The sequence below is a fragment of the Glandiceps talaboti genome, chromosome 10, assembly GCF_964340395.1.
Source record: "Glandiceps talaboti chromosome 10, keGlaTala1.1, whole genome shotgun sequence".
In the NCBI taxonomy this organism is placed as follows: Eukaryota; Metazoa; Hemichordata; class Enteropneusta; family Spengelidae; genus Glandiceps; species Glandiceps talaboti.
Genome location: NC_135558.1, coordinates 7,871,237 through 7,887,636, shown reverse-complemented (window position 1 = coordinate 7,887,636; position 16,400 = coordinate 7,871,237). Strand labels below are relative to the sequence as shown.

General features: G+C 35.2%; 1 protein-coding gene across 3 annotated transcripts; it reads right to left on the bottom strand.

Annotated features, from left to right (window-relative positions):
* Nucleotides 1–653: 653 nt before the first annotated feature.
* Nucleotides 654–15,261, bottom strand: LOC144440550 (endoplasmic reticulum mannosyl-oligosaccharide 1,2-alpha-mannosidase-like). Of its 3 annotated transcripts, none has more exons than XM_078129932.1 (11): nt 15,053–15,261; nt 13,231–13,476; nt 12,101–12,217; nt 10,994–11,033; nt 8,991–9,176; nt 7,352–7,500; nt 7,051–7,243; nt 6,035–6,218; nt 5,508–5,631; nt 4,398–4,592; nt 654–4,179 (listed from the first exon to the last, which is right to left on the bottom strand). In XM_078129932.1, exons 1-11 carry the CDS (start codon nt 15,152–15,154, stop codon nt 3,829–3,831), a joined length of 1,887 nt encoding a protein of 628 aa, XP_077986058.1. In that variant the 5' UTR covers nt 15,155–15,261; the 3' UTR covers nt 654–3,828. The 3 variants fall into 3 exon arrangements, with proteins under 3 accessions (XP_077986058.1, XP_077986057.1, XP_077986059.1); XM_078129931.1 differs by having other exon boundaries at nt 6,035–6,222; nt 7,055–7,243; XM_078129933.1 differs by having other exon boundaries at nt 6,035–6,222; nt 7,055–7,243; nt 15,079–15,260.
* Nucleotides 15,262–16,400: the final 1,139 nt, after the last annotated feature.

Here is a 16,400-nt window from a genome sequence, read left to right as displayed (position 1 = left end):
TATTTGTTCCCGTATGCCAGCAAGCAGGAAAACCTTTTGTTTTGCAAATAAAAACATAACATTGAGGTAGTAGAAACAATATAAACAGAGTTACAGCTATATTGACACTGAGCTATTGTTTAGGCCTAGGTATTTTAACAAGTCTTAGCACAAGGCACAGGACCAAAGTATAAATGTACATGTGGGCGTGATGCGACCACACTGATGGGTATCGAATGAGTAACTAATCGGTACGACAAGTTTGAACCACTGTCTATGGTTGAATAAGAATGTCAAATTGATCAACACAGGGGGGCTCACCTCTATCCTAATTACCAATGTTGAGTACACCCTAGAATTGTACATTTAGGCACAGGTATTTAAAACAAATCTTTGTTGAAGACGCAGGTTCTATAATAATAATAATAATAATAATAATAATAATAATGATAGTTTTTATATAGCGCTTTCCCACTCTGTGCTCAAAGCACTTTACAATATATCTACAAATGTACACGTGGGCGTCTTTGTCAGTAGGGCTTTAAAAGATAAAAGAACTACATTTTAAACGTTTTTTTTTTTTTTTTTAAAAAGGAATGAACATAAATAACAACCATCATTCATCAAAACAGCATACACACTATATTAAAATGATAAATTCAAAGTTGTGAATTTTTAATAACTATTATTCAGTACCCGATACATACCAAAATCACAAACAGTGTATCTTCACAAAATTGACATATTCTGACGATTCTGGCAAAAACTTTTACTTTACAATATACAGTTCTTGAGTAAAGATAATTTCAACTTTACTGTATACACGTACAGTATTTGCTAGAATAGTAAACATGAAACACCTGTCACAACAATTTACAATTTTCTTTAAAAATATTTTGCAAATTTTCCTTGATTGCATTGCATTGCACTTTTTATATTGTTTAATTAATCAACTTGTTTTCACTTATTTAGTTATGACAATTACCGATATTCACGTGTAGAATTAATGTAAAACATAATAAAATTATTCTTTGGTTACAGACAACATACGTATACAACTACACTTTATAAAGTGAAGTCTTACAGTTTAATAATTTTACAGGTGAGGCTAGAGTTATTGGGTTGATAAGGATAGCATGGCATTTGCATAGTAAGCATAGTTTATGTCTACATGTTGATTTTAGTAAATGCCAAGTACCCTATTCAGTTAACTATGTCTTTGATGGTAACAACATGGCATACCATTACATATTAACTTTCACCTCTTTGATGACATTTATTGATTGTGACTTTCCCCTTTCCAGTTGATGTAATTAAAACCATGTACTGTTACATGATAATGCTTTCTCTGGTAACTAAATGTGAATGGATAGCTTTGCATTCACTGGTTAAGAGACATACAAAGAACAATTTTTACAGATTGTGGGGGCATTTTGAATCAGTGCCACGTTTGTGATTTCTCAGTAAATATCTCAGTGGTGAATGTTAGGCCTAATAATATAATGCTGTGTGGTTGACTTCAAAGACATACAAAACTCAACAGGGTGCTCATAAGGTGCTCACTACAAACAACAGCAATCACAGTGTTGTAGCAAAAGCTCGGATCTACACTCTGAAGGTTGCAAACAAAAGCCGAGGATGACAGTATCACTGGTGTGCAAGTGGACTACACCAATCACCGATGTAACTGTGCTTCTTTGTTTATGTAGTAAGGTTCTCACTACAAACAACATAGTGTTGTAGCAAAACTTTGGATCTGCACTCTGAAGGTTGCTGAGGATGGCAGTACCACTGGTGTGCAGGTGGACTACACCAAACACTAAAGCAACCATGGTTCTTTATTTATGTTGACATAAAATTTACATGGGTCTTAGACTCTACAAAGCAAATACTAAACTATCCTTGCTGGCTCTAAAAAACAAAATATTCACACTTTTGAAGTGATATGAAATTATACCCCTATTTTTATTGTGAGTGAAATAAGTCATGGGCTTCTCACTCTATGTGATGAGATACCAACTATTGTAAAAGTAATTCTGTACGATTTATCTGATACAATTTTGTACTAGACACTTTCCCTTGACTTCTTTGTTACATAGCTGTGAGATGAACAAGATGGCATCATTTTGACCTTGACCTTGATTTTCAAGGTCAAATGTTTCAAATACCATATTTGATCATTTGCATGTAGACATTTGATATAAGTATCTATGAATAACGGATCCTAAGCTACTAGTACTATAGAATTAGTAGATTTATGAAAATCCTGGCTGTCCTTCAGATGTAAATTGATAAAAGCAACAAAAAATCCTGGTGTATGTCGAAAGCTTTGAAAGCAATTGACTTAAATATATACTAGTATATGAAGTAAATTTGTGTAGCAACCAAGTGCTTTTCATACACTGTACATTTTGTACTGTCGCTGTATGTGTGTGCATGTCTGTGTGTGTGTGTGCGTGTGTCTCTCTGTGTGTGTGTCTGTGTGTGTAGTTTACAGATAACTGTACATACAACATTGTGCATCCATAGTACATTTCAGTAAATTCCATATAAGCTCACATAACACAAGCAATTTGTAAGTTGATATCTGGCCTCAACTACTGTATCATCTCCACGCAGCCCATCATCTTCTGTACCAACTTTTACACTGGCCATATATTTCATTTATAAATACATGTAGGAGAATTTTACTCCCGACAAAATCTCAAAAAGTTTCTTGAGCAGACTATGAGGTATACTAAGAACAACACATGGTTCTTTTGAACTTTGTATAAAAGCTATTTTACAATAAGAATAACATAAAATAACACAATTCAGTTTATTGGGAATGTTTTTGTTCATATGTGCAAGTCTGGTATAAATTAAGAATTGGCCATCTCTTTAGTTGAACAAAAAATTTAAACTGGGACATTCGAACACAAAAAAATCGATTAAAATATTATTACAAAACTAAAATGGGGAATGAGTTAAACATCTTCAAGCATTTATCTACACTTGAATGTAGACTTTCAGATTTATTCTTTTTGGATTAAACAAAAATGGGCTATAACATGCTGTAATACGGTTATTGAAGTTTGGCCATTTCACATGCAAGTACCACAAGAGGGCGCCCCAGATTTGGCAAAGTGAGGGCTAAAATTTAGCCATGGCCACTACACGTATGGCAATGCATGAAGCTGTGAACAATATGTGTCTGTATAAGAACTCCATGTGCATTACAGTAGTGGTTAGGCATGTCTTGATTACTGGTAGTCACTAGAGTACAGCACTGCGAGAACAACATAAATGGAGACGAGTGTTAAGTTCATGTCTGTTGTCTTCCGGCTGTATAACTCAACTACTCTGGCCCTCACTTCTGGCTTGCTATTAAACAGCACTCCTAGTGGCCAAACTATGAAATCTTTTATCTCTCTGATAACCAAAATATGGCATACTCAGACATCTATTCCTCTAATTGACTTCTCTTTTTCATTTTTACTGACACTTAAAAAAAAAAAAACCCTGGTATGAATGTATGTTTAGTCCAAAAACAAAACATTTTACTTCTAAGGAATGGTGATGAAAAGAAAGGTTAAAGGTCATAGTTCACCATGAGTATACACCAGAGCCACATACAACTGTGACAGAATGGAGGGTTATAGCACTTCAGACTACATCTGAAAATGTCTTCAACATGAGCTTGTAGATGCTTCCTCAGTAATATCCTTTTGTGCGTAAGAATCTCTCCATTTTAAAGCATACAGTAATTTCAACAGACATGGTTGATTATTCTTCAGATTTCACACAAATTGTTTCAGCCTCCGACAACACCACCACAATAAAAAAAAGGTTCACAATTCAGGAATGTTTCTACCTTGCATTTGTCCTACTATTTTCTCTTATCGGTAGAGGATGTCCCTCTGTATTAAATACATACTGGTCTAGTGGTATCAAGTTCATATCATCACTAAAAAGGAGATAAAAATATTTTAAAGTTTCTCCGAGGAAGAAACTCTCCATTTTGTTTTTAAAACCAGGATGGTTCACACTTTTAACATTGTCTATAGATGAGTATCCACCTGAAGGTATTTTGGTGTACTTCTCAAAAGCTTGGAATATTTCCCATCCCCAGTCTCGGTATCGTTCATCCTGTGTTACCCTGAATATGTAGAATAGACTCTCAATTGTCTCTGGTCGTAGAAGATTGTGGGTGTCTGCCGACTGTAGAGAAGGAAAAATAAAATTTCTCAGTAAAGAAGAATTTCTCAGTCTTTTTTTTTCCAGAAGGGCTCAGTACTTTTAAAGATATGTTTACAGGTCAGACAAACCAATATTTATTTTCAAGACTTCATAAAGCAAGTTTCTGAACCACAGTAAATGATTCTTAGTCTGTAATAATGCTAAATATTAAACCACAAAATAATTAAAACATACTGTACCTTAACAGAAATATCTTCACGGCCATGTACATTAGTATTAAAATACACAATTTCAGGACTAAGAAACGTTGGCATTTGTTGATACATCTGATAACAGGTGTACAATAGAGCTTCTGATAAGTCTAAATGCCGTTCACTGAGTCCGTTGTAGAAACCAAGTGCTAGAGTACCTGGGAAAAAACACACCAAGTGGTCCTGTTCAAAGAAATACAGAAAGATTAGAAAAAACATATGAACTTGAGATAACAATAGTATTGACACTGTATGTGTAATGTGACATTAATATGTTGCTGCCATGGTAACTGTCTACACTTGTTTGCGTTCCTGTCAGCCATGTTGGAACACATTCTGTATGCATCATCTGGTATGTAATGGGGCGTATATTGCATTTAAAGTCTGCATAATGTCAATGTAAAATATTGCTGTTGTTGTCTAAGACATTTAGTTTCTTTCCGTAAAAGGTGAAATCAGGCACAGGTATAAAATATTTACCAGTGGCCATAATACCTTAGACAGCAAGATGAACACAGTATAAATTGGGTTACCGAGTACCTTACAAAGACCTACAGTTACAGCATGATGCTATGGCAAACTCGGTACTCACAGCTATTTTTGGTCCCTGTGATAACATTTAGTTATTATTTTGTATATTGTAATCATTAGTTATCTAAATATGGGTGATAATTATCATCAATACATGATATAGATGTTACAAGTACAGATCACTGTAATGCAAGTCAGATAATCTGCCATGAGTTTGTATCCAGCATCTGGACTGGGTTTTGACTAGCGCCCTCTAGAGGTCACACTTCAATGAACAGGCAAACTGACTCACATCATATCTCTGTCATAAATTTTAGAAGGGTGGTTACTTGGGTAAGATGTTCATAGCGCTCTTACTGTTTGAACAATATAGGATAAACATTAAGTCTTTACACAACAAATAAGACACTTAGCAAATAACAACCGTTTCCCAGTTACTACAGTGAAGGTTAGTTCAACACTCATTTGGTTATCAAACATTATGAGGGATTTTTTACAGCTACTACCAAAAGGAAAACTGGTGAGAGTGTCCACAATAAAGTCTTTCCATAACTTGGACAGACTTACCATCTTAGGACTAAAGTTGTTGCCACTGAGTAGTTCTCCAATAAATGTTAAACCATTTGGTACGGACTCTTTCAATAATTTCTCCTGTATCCCATCGACTGCACTATTATATTCTTCTTTAAATCTTTATGAACAGAAAGTAAATGAAAACATGACTATATCAATATCTCTGAAAAATTAAGTAACCTGTTTAAGAATTGCAGTTGGCAGCCATCTTGGTATTCAAATTGTCTCTGGGTTTTTTCCATCACATGATACCTTTTGTTCTGAAACAACCTAAAACATATTTAGCAACCACGACTACATGCATAGCAACTACTTATTCAAAGATATACACGTTTATTTCCCTGCTGTCTTTAATAGAAAATAAAATATGATATAATGTTTGAGATCAATCAACTTGCTGAGGTTTTTCCCACAGAAAACTTACACTCTGAAACAACACATGAACTCACTAGCAACTATGATCACAAACATAGCAACTGATTGTTCAAAGGAGGCACACTTTTAGTTTCTAAATAACTTACTTTCCTTCACTTTGTCCTGTCTGTATCCATTGTTTCAATAAATATTCATAGTAACTATCACCCCTGGCACCCAGCGTGATCGTAGATCCAGTGCGAAACTTTCCAGTATTTGCATTGATGAATATTGGGACCAGGTGATCTTTCTTGGGAAGGCTCAACAAATGGTCCATGACTTCATCAACTGCTTCCTGAAGGCAAGAAATAGTGAAAAGAGAACTGAATGCAATGATTAAGACCCAAACTGTATTCAAGCACAGGTAGTGAGCTATGAAGTAAATGTAAGGTGAACACATAGCAGAACTGTAGGGCTGTGGGCAAGTTTGCTATCTGGTGCACAGATAGGAACTGAAAGAAAAGTCTATAAACTGGGTAAGTGTAGACTGAAATATTTCATCACGTGCCTCATTGTATATCCTATACTTAAACTGCCACAGACTTATAATTCTCTCTTGGCTGAACGGTAGATGTCTTTTACTTCTAGCTTATACTTGCATGTAGTCATAGTCTTCCTATATAGTATTGACAGATGGTATGGTTACTATTCCATCCATCCTATTAAACTGCTATTATGATTTTTTAAATTTCACTTGTCCTCACCAAGGAGGAGGGACAATAAAATTCAAAAAATCAAAAAGGCAGTTAGGGTAGATAAAATAGTTGTAGCGCCAGTTGTCCCTCAAGACTACAACTAGGCTAATGTAGGCAGGGGTCCTTGACATACACATTGCTAGTGTCAGTTGTGGTCGTAAAGTTTAGTTATTACCATATTTGCTTGACTGCCTTCAAACTATTCCAGTATAACTGAAGGTTACTAACAGCTTTCCAAACAAAAGAGAGTGTATACCTATAAGGGAAGCGATCTACTAAAGTGTCAGTGTGCAGTCAGCCATTGTACTATGTGTATCAAGTACAGAATACAGAAGGGACAGTGGTATTGCACTTATACTATGCACTATCCCTCACTACCAGTTACATATACAGGATTAGTTTGCACTGTTTATCACACACAAATATACCTACCTTGTATTTCTTGTTACCAGTAGAGAATGTTAGATCTCTGAATTCTAGCTGGATAGTACTGACTTCTGACACCGTACTATCTGGTCCCCATTTTGGTGCATGTGCTCGGTGCGTTTTCAGGTTAACATCAGAATATGGAACTTTAGAATTGGAGTTGAAACACGGCAACAATGCATCCCCAAGTTTAACCTAGAAGAGAGAAAACAAAATTACACCCTGTAATGGTAGCTTAGAGAAAACAGAATTACACCCTGTAATGGTAGCTTAGAGAAAACAGAAAACATATTTTATACTTACAGCTTTGTCTAAGAACACAGTGTCTCCACTTAAATGGTAAGTACTAAGTAAGCCTCCAAGAACACGAATTGTAGTTTCAAATAAATTGACATCAACATTAGGATTAACATCCAGAGTATTAGCAACCCAATCTCTGGCTTCCTGGAATTCTAGGAATTAAAAAAAAAAGAAAAGAAAGAGGATAAAGAACTCAAAGTTGACAAATAGATATTACAATGTAAGCATTTACTGGTAAAACCGTTATATTGAATGGCAATGTGCAGATTATTTTATGCAAAAGGCACTGTATAGGTCAGTTTTTAAACTTGGCTTCTTGTATCATACTATGTGTACTGATTACCCACACGTGATTCAATACTGTTCAGAATTTACGATATTATGAGTAAGTCATTAAAATAAATCTAACAAAACAGTTTCAAAATTGGTTTCAGTTGCAGCTTGTGTGGCTTAAATTAATGTACAGGTAACAGCCTGTTCACTTGTTGTGCCTCTAGCAAATCACATTTGTACATATATCCAAGATATATATAGTAACTGAGCCACATGTCAGTCTATTTGTTGTGACTCTTCTTTCAGTTTTTTTTTATAGGCAGAGTACAATGGGCCATCTGTTACAATAACTACATGTGATAGAAAGGTAACACAGAACTATACACATTTATTTCAATATTGAAATGGCTACAATTTGATTTACTTCAATAACAAATCAATATTTTTTTGTTCAAGGGAAACTCCACTTCAGGAAATAAATACTTTTTTCATAATCGTTGGGTTCTAGAGTAATTTTCTTAATTTACATCACTCTTAAGTACTTATTACCTTCAAATATAGGAAGCAATCATAAATATTCATGTTCTGCTATTGCTTATACATGTTTGCTGACTTCTATCAGACAATGCATGTCCATGGTAATGAGCTACACTGAATAATGAATGAAGAGCAAGTTTCAATTCAGCTTTTCTTGGTAATCTCATACCATGACAGTGGTACCGTGGGTAAGTGATGTAGTCATGAAATGAATCTAAAGTGTACAAAAATGCATGTATTTCCACTAGTATTGTTTACCTTTCTGATAAAAAAGCCATTTTCTACATGATATAACTCACTGACACATTGACCCTACATTTGTACAATGAAAAGAATTGATTTACAAATGACTTTATTTAATGAATGGTTTGATAATCAATCAATCAAAAGAATATGTATAGCACCAACATCCAACACGACGTAATGTTATATCTTCTATGGTGCTGAACAGAAACACTAGTAGAAAAGATGTAGAAAATGATTGCATTTTTAATTGTCGTATTTTGCATTCTGTTGTGTTTTGTTTTTTGTATTTATTTTCCTTTAATAACAAATTTATGCTTTTGTTTTTTTATTCAACATGGCAACCACAAGACAGCTTCTGAGGCTGATTTCTATGTTGTTGAATAAATAAATAAATAAATAAATAAATAAAATGAATAAATAAATAAATAAATAAATAAATAAATAAATAAATAAATAAATAAATAAATAAAATAAATAAATAACAGCTCATGTCTATAAACACACATATATGTGTAACATTGTGAAGGTATGTGTATGGTTTTGGGGTTTTTTTTGAAAAAATCAACTTAATTTATATAAAACCTACCTTCTGTTAGTCCCATAATATACATTGTGTCCAAGGAATCAATTAATGTCAGTCCTAATCTGAACCACTCACTGTGTGTTTTACTGATAGGTTTTAGTTCATCATGACCCCAAGCATACTTCTTGTATCCACTCCAGGCATGTTTGAAAGCTGCTACAACTGCTTCTTGTCTTGGATTCTGTGGACCTGGACATAAACCAATAATATTAAGAGTTTGGTTTTATTGCAAATAAATGTTCATTTTATAGTACACAGAGAACTGGCAGTTAGACAAAGAAACAAACATAAAATACGCATATTTTGATACTGGGTTTTTGTGAAATAAATGGTATAACATTGCCATTTGGCTGATTGTTGGGTATATGCCAATCTAATTAGAAGTAGTGGACAGAAATTTATTACCATTATCTTTGTCTTTGCCTCAATATTGTCTATTTATTATATGTTCATGTTTTGATCTTGTCACCACCCAAATCTGATTAAAATCTGATGTGATGAATACAGCTCTGTTCCTTATTTCCTGTATTTCATTTGTTTATTTCAGTGTTTGTTTTCGATTCTGTTGTTCCTGGATTGATCTTCTTCACTTCCGGAACAACATACTTGAAAACAAACGACAATAAATGAATGAACTAGAGGTTAAGGAAGAAATAGAGCCATGTTCACCACATCAGATTTTAATCGGATTGGTAACCGCCAGTGTGCCCTCCAAGCCACAATGATGTGCCACTGACACACATGATTTTTAGTGACACACCAACATTTGGTGTTCCCTATCTCTACTATGTGGTGACTCACAAGAAATGACAGCTTTTATCATTTTGACTCACAACAACAACATTTGGCTATCATTAGAGGGCACACTGGTAACTGCCCCTACATCTGACCAACTCTCACTGCTGGTAATGTTCAAATCTCACACGTTAAGTTACCCACCCAACCAATGAGAACACGTCTCACATCAAAAACTTATGGGTACCTTACTCAGAACAGTCTCTTCTAACAGAGCTCAGGTACAGAGCACAGACAACAACGTATTATTATTGTTTTGGTGGGTGTTTGTTTTCCACTTCAGTCCGAGAGTGTTAAATATAACGTGGATATCGACTCACTTCGCATACATGCAAGATTTGAATGTGCACTCCTATAGTATCAGATCAGGCTGAGGGTTAGGAAGAAGGTGAACACTCTCAGCGCAACAAAATAAAAAACAAACAATAAATGACGGATATAGAGGTAAATACAGAAATCGAGCCATACATGTATAGTACATCAGATTTTAATAATATTGGGCATATGCTTATTACTTCTACCTTTTACCAGGTAGGTAGAAACTTTCATTTATAGCAAACCCAAAAAACTATTTAAAAAGCCATGTATCATAATAATTGTATGATCCGCATTGCTATAATAACTGATTCCTAAGTTGGCCACCCATTAGGCAGGTAGACCTGTGAATCTATTTAGATCCTTTGGTTGAAAGGCAAAAGCTTTAAAAAATGAGTTGGCTTCTCACGCCTCGAGGACAGAAAGTACACATCAGGATAAATTCACATTATCTACCAGTTAGAACGTTAGCACAGCTGGTTGGCGCACTCTGACTAGTGTTTAGGGGACGTGGGTTCAATTCCTACATGTGTTACTTTTCTTTCCTCATTATAACAAATTCAGAAACATTAGACAGACAAAGATACGAGTACTGGTGATGTAAGTAAACGTAATGAAGTACCTCCATGGTTTGCTTACTCAGAATTCCCTAGCCCAGTGTACAGCAGATATTTTCACAGGTCTCTTCATGGCTGATTTGATTAATTTAATTTCTCTTATTTTTGCAAGTACTTCTGTGCTGTAGAGGTGGTGAAAGTGACTTTTCATGAATAATAGACATCAATCAAATCGGCTAGGATGAGATCAGCCTCGCATTTGTTCACCTTTTAAAATGTACTTTTAGTGACAAATTCATCCAATTGCAGGTTCGTCAACAATTCTTTCACCATACTTACCATATTTAGGTTTGTCATCGACTTCATCTTCTTCATCGGCCTTAAAAAGAGAAGGGAGACGATAAAAGACGGAATAAGTATGACATCCTAGACCATACTGTGACAGAGAGAGGATGTTGAATGTTATCATTGAGTTTTACTTTAAAAATGGGTACTAGTAACTAAACTGGCTATAATCTATACTAAACTGACCATAACTTACCCAATCTATACTAAACTGACCATAACTTACCCAATCTATACTAAACTGACCATAACTTACCCAATCTATACTAAACTGACCATAACTCACCTCATCTATGCTAAACTGGCTATAACTTACCTCATCTATACTAAACTGGCTATAACTTACCCAATCTATACTAAACTGACCATAACTCACCCAATCTATACGAAACTGACCATAACTCACCTCATCTATGCTAAACTGGCTATGACTTACCTCATCTATACTAAATTGAACATAACTCACCTCATCTATACTAACCTGACCATAACTCACCTCATCTACACTAAACTGACCATAACTCACCTCATCTATACTAAACCGGCTATAACTCATCTCATCTATACTAAACCGGCTATAACTAACCTCATCTATACTAAACCGACTATAACTTACCTCATCTATACTAAACTGGCTATAACTTACCTCATCATGATCTATACTACACTGACCATAACTCACCTCATCTATACTAACTGACCATAACTCACCTCATCTACACTAAACTGACCAAAACTCACCTCATCTACACTAAACTGACCATAACCCAAATCATCTACACTACACTAACCATAACTCACCTAAACTATACTAAACTGACCATAACTCACCTCATCTATTTTACACTAACCATAACTCACCTCAACTATACTAAACTGACCATAACTCACCTCATCTATTTTACACTAACTATAACTCACCTAAACTATACTAAACTGACCATAACTCACCTCATCTATTTTACACTAACCATAACTCACCTCAACTATACTAAACTGAACATAACTCACCGTAACTATACTACACTGACAATAACTCACCTCATCTATACTAAACTCACCATAACTCACCGCATCTATTTTACACTAACCATTACTCACCTCATCTTCATCATTATCTCCCTCTATAGGTGGTTTTTGTTGCATTTCATGCAGTGCGGGATCAACATTGTCTCGGTTTAAACCTGGTGGACCTTTTTTGACAGGTTTCCTTCTGTCCTGTAAGACAGCACACATATAGAAGTAACAAGGTGTAGAAAGTAGCACTACAGTCACAGTAAAAGGGGAGAATACTGATAACAAAAGGTCAAATTCTGCTCATATAAAATTTAAAAAGATTCAATAGTTTGGTCACTAATAGCAGTGTTCAGAAGCAGGTTGTTAATTGGAAACAATAGACAAAATGTTGGAGTTTCAAAAATCAGTCTTTTTTTCACAGCATTCATAACAAAAATCAATAGAATTCTCTGCTAGTTCAGAACTAATTGCTTTTATTGATTCCATGAGTTTTTGTGAATGCACTGTTATTTTATAATACAGCATGTCACTGTTCCAGTATTACTAAGACATTGTTAGCATCCATGACAAAATGTTAAAAAAGTCTTTTCATCAAACTTTGGCATCCTTGCACAAAATTTCTTTCGCAAATGGTTTTAAACTGATATATCATAATATAATACAAATACTGATACATATTTATAAAGCATTTTCCACACTGAATGATGTGATCATTGAAGTATACAATTATTACCTCTTACACAGACCAATAGTGGCACAATAGTACTATATTCTGCCTCAACTACCTGGGAAGTATACAATTCATCGCAGTCTGTGTGTGCATACAATTAAAGTATTCACATAGCAATCTCTGTCTTACCAGGTTCCCAACATACAGCTGGGTTGACTGAATTGACAATCTTGGTTTAAATCTTGCCCAAATATTTTAGTAGCCTGTTTACAGAGCTAGGTATATTCCATTCACCAAAATATCACTTCACTTGAATGATCATACGCGACACTCCACTAATTGACAAACAACCTGATTGGGCACATGTATACATCACAATTTTCAAGCCGCATTACCAGCAGTTTGCAATTCTAGTCACAAGCAAGGTATGAATGATTTAAATGGAAAACACCTAGCATTGTACATAGGCTAGAACTTTAACCATAGCTTTAACCAATCAGAAACAAACAGCAGATCACTGGTGAGTCATATTGTATGTACTAACCATTATATCTTGCACTTGTTTAGCAGCTTTATCACGTAGTTCCTGCATATTTGGTGGCATGTCAATCACTCCATTTACGTCACCCTCGTTCCCAGAAATCTTATTCCGGTGAAAAAAATTCACTTCTCCATGCCCATGTCTATAACTTGAATATAATCCTGGTACAATATAGAGTCCACACACAGTACCTAGGACTACAACTATACATATAACACTTCTTTGAAGTCTTGACAACCGATTCCACATCTGTAAGAGAAGAAAATTGTACATCGAAAATAGTAATTATGTACAGTTCATTTTAGTTCACCTCTAACATTTTTTCTGTTGTGAGATGTTTGTGTTGACACTGTTTTATTAGATCCAAGAACAAAATCTGCTGTGAAGGGTCAACACATTGAAAAGCTATAATAAACTTTCAATTCAATTCCAACCTGACTTTGTTTCATCCTTTTACCATGGAAGTCAAATTTCCTTCTACTTCCACGGTCATACATATCTAAAATAAACTGACAGCTGTACTGACTTGCCCTTTGGCCCTGACTATAACATGCTGGTAAAAGGGTTGCTTAATAAACGTGTGTCCAAACGACTAGTCTGTAACGCATGACATTCTTGCTATGCTATCAGTCAGCACTCGCGTCAGTCGAGGTTTAGAAGTCTGAAGGTGATGTATCTTGCAGTCTACTAAATGACAGGACATTTGGCAAAAATACATTACTTTATAATAAATGTCATAATATTAAGTGACGTCTTAATAATTAAGGGCCTTGAGGAATTGAATTATGTATTGATGTCCAGTCTTATTAGTCAATCTGCTTTATGGTTTGACTGTAAGATATATCGTGCTGTTCAGCCCTATTAGGCTGAGTTCCGGCTGACAGCATGGCACGAATATCTGTATCTTACAGATTACTTTATGGTGAAACACCAGACAGAGTCATTCTACACAACTTCAAGGATTTTGATGTTATACTCTGCTCATTAGTATTTGCGAGTGTTAAAATGAATGGTTAGGATGACCACTTTTTTATCGCTACAAGGAAAGATCAAACAAGGCTCATTTTGCAAAGTCACATTGTTTCAAATTCTGTTTGCCTAGCTGTCACCTTCAATAAACTTTGGCTATCAGCTGTACTACCCAGTCACACTGTAGACCCTAAAAGAAAGGGCTTTCGACATGTCATGGTCTATGGTCAAAGTCTCGCTCTGGATGTACATTGTATATGCTCCGAGGTTCGACACGTCTTACACTCCACATCTTAGAGTGAAGACATGTCGAACCTCGTAGCATATACATCTAGAGCTAGTTAAAAGTCAAATATGGTGGCGGTCATATCCCCTTCTACCTCCATAGTCTTACATATCTAAAACAAACTGACAAGAGCAACAATCCCTACAATCCAGGTAGTTGCTCATCACAATAACACATGTTTACTTTGGGTGATGCCTTTGTTATGTAAATTAGTGACAAATGAGTTATGAGAAGTACCCCATTGCATGCATTGCCAGTACAATATTCTGTCCCATTTATCCAGTAGACAAATAGTACGTGACATTGAATGGGTTACATCCAGTAACATCAACATATGTTTTGACATGTACACCATATTTTACAAAACAAGTGTATGTCCTATCTGCAGACATAAGGAAGTAGACCATCACCACCACCTTATGATTGCTATGAGTAGTCGCTGTGTCAGTATATTACGCTATAATTGTTTTCATTGCCTTCTCTTGATGTTTATCAAACAAGAAGAGCTTTCATTTCATTTCATCTCACATCTGTATTTTCCGTCATAGTTTCCGTAAACAACAAACTCACCCTTCGACATGACTGACGACGAATACCTTTGCTATTGTTGTACTTTTCTTCAGCCACCGTAAATGATATGAAATCTCGTTTTTGGTATTGATTGGTATACATTGTCACTGGGTATAATTACAAGTTTTCAAACCAAAAAACAAAACAAGTAAGGTTGTCAGTTCCTAGATCATCTCTCTTTCGGCCTATACCGAGCCATTTGTACCGAGGTCCACGACGACGCTGAGTACCGAACAACGCCCAATCGGAAGTTGACACCTTACGAGCGCAAAGCGACAGTAACTTAGTCCTCATCGAAATAGTGCAATTGTACATTATTTGTTGACATCATGCAACAGAAAAATATCATATACATGTATGTAGATACATCTTTTGATAGTATAATCCTTTTATTTTAATAAATAAACAGATTTGGTGGTAATCTTGCGGATGAATATTATAGGAGGACACTTTAAGTCACTGAAAAAAAAAGCATTTCGCGAAAAAGAAACGAGCTAGGAGGTTATTAAACGGAGAATAGTACTATAAAAGATGACCTGTCGGGCTCGCGGGATTTCCACAAAAGTACTAGAGGGGAATGGAAATTATACCACAATTTTATCAGCAATAAATTGGATGAATAGCTTCCCTTTACAAATACAAATTTTAGGAACGAGCAGAATTTTACAACAGTGGGGACTGGGGAGAACATATTTTGGTCAAAACTTTGTGGTTATCCCCAAAAATTTCATGCCCCCCACTGAATCCAAGAATTTTCGTAGCCCCCCCCCCCCACGGTTATACATATTTTTTATATATCCCGTCTCGCGTCCTGGAGATATGATGTACATGTCTATGTACAAGTTTACAGTACAAAACAAGTGTCCAAGGTGTACCACCCCACCCCCCCCCCCCCTCTCTCTCTCTCTCTCTCTCTCTCTCTCTCTCTCTCTCTCTCTCTCTCTCTCTCTCTCTCTCTCTCTCTCTCTCTCTCTCTCTCTCTCTCTCTCTCTCTCTCTCTCTCTCTCCATATTCATAAAGTATAAGTGTCTCACTGGAGAGAACAGAGCTCGATGTAATATAATAGTAGCAGATTATTATAGACTTAATTCAACAGAATAACGATGTTATAAGTCGTTTAATACTCAGAAGTTTCACGCTTCCTCAGCGATCATCAGGCGACTAATTTATATATATATATATATATATATATATATATATATATATATATATATATATATATATATATTAATATATCATGATATTATTTATATATAGAACCTCAGTGTATATATATATATATATATATATATATATATATATATATATATATATATATATATATATATATATATATACTTAATTCAAA